The sequence below is a fragment of the Limulus polyphemus genome, unplaced genomic scaffold (genome assembly GCF_000517525.1).
Source record: "Limulus polyphemus unplaced genomic scaffold, Limulus_polyphemus-2.1.2 Scaffold83, whole genome shotgun sequence".
Taxonomy (NCBI): domain Eukaryota; kingdom Metazoa; phylum Arthropoda; class Merostomata; order Xiphosura; family Limulidae; genus Limulus; species Limulus polyphemus.
In genome coordinates, this window is record NW_013665693.1 from 454,088 (window position 1) to 461,087 (window position 7,000).

The 7,000-nt window shown below is 34.9% G+C and overlaps 1 protein-coding gene across 4 annotated transcripts in view; it reads left to right on the plus strand.

Moving 5' to 3' along the window:
- LOC106467781 (dachshund homolog 2-like) overlaps positions 1-7,000 on the plus strand; it is a 117,645-nt gene that overhangs the window by 58,160 nt on the left and 52,485 nt on the right. For all 4 annotated transcript variants that reach the window (XM_022396711.1, XM_022396717.1, XM_013928161.2 and 1 more), the window contains exon 3: positions 6,167-6,470. In XM_022396711.1, coding sequence (XP_022252419.1) covers positions 6,167-6,470 — 304 coding nt within the window. The remainder of the gene's footprint in view (positions 1-6,166; positions 6,471-7,000) is intronic.

Consider the following 7,000-nt stretch of genomic DNA (forward strand, 5'->3'; position numbering starts at 1 on the left):
CAAGCCGTCTCCAAGGGATTGTTAGTTTGTTGCTAGGCGCAAAGTTACACAATATTACTACTGCTAAACCCTATCTTATAGTCTTAACCTGAATTAAAAAGACATAACCTTTAAAACAGTTCAAAACCAAACCATGCATTACCTTATCTCCCACTCTTTTCTCTTATATTCTCTGTCTGGTTTTATTGAAATGTAACTTTTCCTCATCTGTGCACCAGGGAACCTTATAAAATTTGAAATCTAATCTGAAAGAAGTATGCACGCGTATAGTATTACAAGCCATTTTCGTGCTTCTATATACAGTTAGGAGTAAACATAAACGCATCGATTAGTCTGCTCAGTATAAATCCCCCAATCTTGACAGTAATTTTTAAAATTAAGGCAAACGTGGCAGAAAGCGATAAGATTCAAACTTCGAACACTGGAGGAGGATTTGAAAAAGGCATGTTGGTGATTTTTCATTGTCGAAACTAATAAAGTCGAACAGTAGAGTTACGTCCCATTGAACAAAGGCAAACTCTCTTCCAGATAAAGTGTATTCTTACGAACCTCTGTTTCCAGAAATAATTTGACTACGGTTGAAAGAGAGTGTAGTCTATCGTACAGGGTGTTTGATTGTTATTCGCGTAGACCTAAAATGTTGTTACCTTTTTGAATGAGACGATAACTAAGATGTGCAGTGTATGGTTGAGTGAAAAGGATTACAAAACCACAACTCGCTTAATAATAAACCAATAATACTTATGTTGCAAGTCAATAAGATTAATGTTTAAACAATTTAAAGGAATTATAATTCAGCTTTCTTCCATAAAAATACAATAATGCTTTCTTATCTTAAATATAAATTATATTATTAGACTGTCTTCTTTACTTTTTTTTTCACGTAAATACACTTTCATACATCTGCAGTTGGAGAAGGTTATGCCCTGTTCCGGAACATTATACGATTCACTTAAATTTAAATTTCTGTGGCTTAGAACGTTTATGTTTTATTCGTTAGCTTAATATAATGCACTTTATTGGAAATATCTCTAGATGAAACAGCTAGTTCTTTGTTATGAAGTTAACATCTACATCTTTATAAGTTTGTCGTCTTTCACGAATATTACATAATGTAAGAATTTAAATTTAATTTAGAATTTTAATCACATTTTATTGTTATTTGAAACTAGAGTTGTGACTCTAGATATGCCGGTAGCGTTAGGATTTATTCTAATATTTATTAAAGACTTCAGTAAAGTGTCTAATTGTGTTTATACCATACTCATCCATTGCTGTATCATAGGTTGGAAATATAACTAATACCATTAATTTCCATTAGATATAACTTGCGACATTAAACTACGAAATTGTATTAAATTTATTATATTCTTTTTAGTAAAGATGAATATCAGTTAACTATAAAAGTGAAATGTAACTTGCAACGAAAAATCGCTAAACATGTTCAATTTCATACTATTGTCTCAAACTTCTAAATAATACATCTACGAGACAGGAAAATAAATATTTCCTTACAACTCTAATATTTTGCCATTTATTTTTCGTACTCCAAATCGGTTAATTGATATTGGAATTTATTCTGAATATTCCTTAACACGCCCCACCCCCCCAGTGGCACAGCGCTATGTCTGCGGATTACAACGCTAGAAACCGGGTTTCGATACCCGTGGTGGGCAGAGCACAGATAGCCCATTGTGTAGCTTTGTGCTTAATTCCAAACAAACAAATCCTTAACACGTGCATTGCAACCCACTTGATAAAAGTACAGTCCGTTAAGATCCTGTGTCGTCTGTGACTATTGCCCCTCAGCAATTCTGTTAAAAAAAAAACAAGAATGAGATTAAGTTGTTTGAAAGATCTGATGATTCATCTGCTGACTATCACTAAATGGTTCATCTTCAAATTGTTCCTGGTTGCAACAAAAAAAACACACACATCAAAACGTTATCTGATACACATTGTAAGACCTGTTTCAGCTTGCTCATTACGAGATCTTGTGTTTGTTCAGGAATCCGAGCGTTTCTTACCGTTCGAACAGAACATCTCGAGCTCTTCTCTTTCATACTTGGACATTTTTTTATTATTACTTTTATATGTCCACAATCACATATAAACAGTGGTGTAGAAAGGAGTTGCAAAGTGGGGGGTGCTTGGCTAGACATGCAGATTTTATATTGAAAGATTGAAAATATAAGAAGCTCATTAAAAGCAGCTCCCGTGCTGCCCAGAAAATTAATAACAAAGATATAATTTGCAGTCAAATAAGTAAAAATTCATACAACGATTATCATGAATTGTTTATATAAATCTGTTCAAAGAAAAAAAGAAAGAAGTGAATATATTTTTTTCTTTTGTTAGTAGGAATTAATTATGTCAGGTATTAGATATTATTAATTTTAAAATTTTTTGTTATTATTTTAAGTGGATTTCTGTCAGATAGTTCATATTCCTGATATTGTAGTTGAAAGCTGCAACAATGAAGATTTCACACCTATCTGAAGTCTAGTGCAACGCAATAATTTCGAAACTAAGTTTGAGAATAAGCTCATTAAAACTTTGATTTGCTAGTTTGTTTGAAGTTAAGCACAAAGCTACATAATGGGCGATCTGTGCTCTGCCCACCACGAGTATCGAAACCCGGTTTATAGCATTGTAAGTCCGCAGACATACCTCTGTGTCACTGGGGGGGGGGGGCATAAAACTTTGATAGAAGGCAAAAATGTCGATTTGTTCAATGATTATCCAGTTCTTGTCATTTGTTTTCAACTACGTGAGAAAACAGATTACTACTGAACAACTTTGGGTGTTTGTATGATTTGTTTGATGGGTTATTTTAGATCAAAGCCATATTGGACTATCTGCTATGTACACCGCGGGGAATCGAACCCTGTATCCTAGCGTTGTAAGTTCGTAAACTTACCGCTGTTCCACCGGGTACATGTGTTAATAAGAATTTGGTAAATTTATAGCATTTATAGTATTCTTTTGAAGTTAAGCCCAAAGCTACACAGTGGGCTATCTGTGCTCTGCCCACCACGGGTATCGAAACCCGGTTTCTGGCGTTGTAAGTCAGGAGAGACATACCGCTGTGCCACTGAGGGGTATCAGAAGAAGGAAGAAGTTGCGAGTAGATAAAATGGAAGAAAGATAAGTCAATGGGTGTGAAAGTTTTACCTCCCCCTCGCAAGGCGATTAAGGACTCCTACTGAATCAGTAAATAACAGCATATTTATCAAATACTAGCTGGAGTACCAGTCCTTTTGACGGGTGAAATAAAAACTCGTTTCTAACAAAGAATAGAAAATTGTGCTTCTATTTTTTAAAATATAATAAACACTCAAAGTGCAATACAAATACATAAAGGTACCAATACTGAAAAAAAAAGACATACTGTTTTCAAGAATTCTGTCAATATGAAATTAAATGATGGGTCCAATAACCCTCATGTCATATCATTGTGTCAAGTTGTGCTGATTTGGTAGTTTTCCGAAATTAGAAATGAAATTAGTTGGGGGGTCCACCCCACCCCCTCAATGACATACCTCATGTCATCCTGTATCACTGTGTCAAATTGTACTGATTTTGTAGTTTTTCAAAATTAGAAATGAAATTAGATGGGGATCCACCCCCAGCCTCCCTCAGTGACCTTCCTCACGTCATCCTGTATCAATTTGTCAAATTTGGTGCTGATTGATCGAGAAATGTGGAAACGTATAAGGAACAGATACGCACACATATATTGATACTTATTTTTAGTGGAAGGTGTCACCCTCGAAAGTTACATTTTTACTCTAGCAAAGAATAATATTACTTCAACACTGCAACGATTGGGCGTATACAGCTTTTGCCTTTGTGTAGAAGTACACGTTCCAGCAACGGCAGTATGCTTGAATATTGCGTATTTAAGAATGATTATAAAATTAAAGCTCAATTGTTATGAAATTTCATATTTCCAACGAAAAACAAATCGAGCAACATATTATTTCACATTTTTCAATTTTTACTTTAAAATGTGCATGGGGATTAGAAGATCCCTGTATTATCTAATTTTTTTTCATTCATTCTGTTTATATATCTAGAGTTTTCAACCAGCTTTTAACCAGGGATGAAATTCTATCGGTACTCAACGGTACTTATTTTTTTAAGGCGGTTCCAGTACCCGTACTTATTTGAGCTGCTTTGTCGTATTTTTTTTTATGTTTACACATAGATATTTTTTCTTTTTCAAAAATAGATCCACTTCACACATTTGAGTACCTCTAATTTTCTTCTGGAGAATTTCACCCTACTTTTAACCATTAGTGAATAAGAAATAGCCACACACGTGACAGTGACAATCGAAACTCGGTCTGCTGTGTTGACCTGCCAACGTGAGGCCAGGGATGAGGTCTGCGCATGTTCCCAGTATCAAAAGGAGAGAGACACGGTATATTTATGTTAGACTACAATTTGAAGGAAATGGAAAAGTTAAGTCTAATTAGAAATAAAACCATAGGTGTCCGCTAAGACTCTCTACCTGCCACTTAAGTTTGTACTCGTCAGAATATTATACGGGAGAAAAGCTTATATACGTATACAGATAATATAATATAGCACGTTGATTATATAATTTTTGTTGAGCCATGTGACACGTGCAAGGTCCTTACCCTGATGTCAGAATAAACAAATAGCCTGAGACGGAGATCGGTCTAGCGCGCTAATGTAGAAGACATGGTTGCAATACATATGAAATATCTGCTAGTTGATGCTTTATAGGTATAATTATTCTTTTCTTGTCGGCTGTATATTACTGAAAGCTTTAATTGAAGCGCTGGTCTTAATAGGGGTTTTACAACTGCACTCTGCTATTAAAATTCGCGTTCGACCAATAAAAACGTTAAACGTACATTGAAGATCTGGTCATAATTAACGGACATTTGAATCGTTCAAACAAACAGGTCGCTCGGGTAAAACTTTTAAAGTTGCACTGTGTTCTGTTTATCAGAGTGAATAAGTACACCCACGTTTGTGTATGTAGCGCTGTTATAGAGGAGGCAAAGCAGGTCTGAGGCGCCCTTTTCTTTATAACGTCCAGGAGCCCTTGATGGCACAACTTATAAATTATATTTATCGCTGCTTTCTTTCATGAGTATGGCGTGGTTTATGAACCCTATTTATTAGACCAATGCCGTTTTTATCAAGTAAAACGTCTGATTTTTTTTTAATTACACAAACAAAGCGTGGATTCAACGTTTTGTAAGTAAAGAGGTAGACAAACACTTTGCTGATATTTAAAAACTGTAATTGGAAAGATAGAAAAAAAAATGTTGAATCTTTGCATTCTCAATATTACACTGTATTCTGCATGCTACTGTACTAAATAACAGTATTATGGTGATTTTTGAAATATAACACACATATATAAACACTCGTGAAGAGTTGTAATCTAATTATACCCTAACTCACGACTATGAGAGGGTGACATATTTCGTGTTCACACTTTACATTATATTCCGGGTTTTTCAAACCCTTCCATGTGTCTAACGTTTCATCTTGCCCGTTGTAAGTAAAAACCGGGTGGAACAGACCAGTGGTTTTCGAACTGTGTTCTGTAGAACTCCAAAGTTCTATGAAAGGTCATCTGGCGTTCCTCACAAAGATAACAGGTAATGTTTTTTTTTCCGTTTTTTTTTTTTAATTTCTAAATGTTAACCTATTAGGGACCATATGAATTTTTTAAAATCACGAGTCTGTTGATATTCAGTCTTCTACATATAATTACATGCGCAAGCCAACAAAATAATAAATATTCGTGCATATATAAAATTGCCTATGTATATGTACGCATGATAAAAGAGGAAGAAGAAAAGCCTTCTAATGAGGGTTGAAGGTCGGGTTAAGGGTTGGGGTCCCGTGACGGAAGGAACGAAATAAGAGGGTTCCATGACTTCGAACAGTTTGAACTATCAAATGTACACAAAGAAACATCAATTTAAAATTCTGACACTACGGTTGTTGTACAAATCTACAATTTTTTATTTCTTCTCCGCCTTCCACACGACGGAGTTTTTTTTTTTTTTTAGGATTCTTCGTAGTCAGGATCATTTACTAAAATCAAAATGAATTATCGCTTTAAATATTTTCTTATTTCCAAGCTATATAGTTCCTAAAATCATCTTCTTTGTAGGAGACCATTTGGACAAGGCGTCGTTATTTAACAATGGATACAATCACCACATGGTGGCGCAAGCTGCTGCAGCGGCGGCGGCGGCGGCAGCAGCAGCAACTGGAGCGCCTCCACACATCAATCCACTACCCTTCATGGCACTAAACCACCAGGTGTCACACCATAATATGCTTTCTAGTACATTGTCTTCATCCTTCACAGTTCCATCTAGTCACTCTCATTTGCACGGACTTTCTCAACGAAGTGAGGGCGCTGGCGTCAAGGACAAAGCCGGACATGTTTCTGACATCCATTCCTCAAACAGGTCAGTTATTTTGTTTTCTCAGTTTTATTATAATTATATCAGTAGATTATATTTTATCAAAGTTCTGATCCACGTTACGAGGTTTGAGTGATTTAAAAACTTTATTTTTTCTAATGAAAAGTGTCCAAATATTTTGATTATTGATACTTTATTCAATTTTATCGAGAATTTCAAGAAACGACTTAAAATTCGAGACATAAATTAATTCATTCGCAGCAGTACAGAAGGTTTCAATATGTTACTTCTTTTCCAACTTATACAAAATCGAGTTTTAATTTTTTTCTTATTAAAACAAGCACATTAACATCCTAGTAAAAACAACAACATTTGGTAGTAGGTATTGTTATCGGAGGCCAAGTTAGTGCTAACATTTATTTGTTACTGAGCGTCAGTATGTACATCTATCTGTTTTTGTATTTTAAGTCTGATTGCTCATTGATTGGGCTCATTTAATTAGAATTCAAGCGGTCTTCGTTCTTGTAGTTAACAAATCAGGAACGTTAATAATGAAATTTAATAATTTTTGAAAT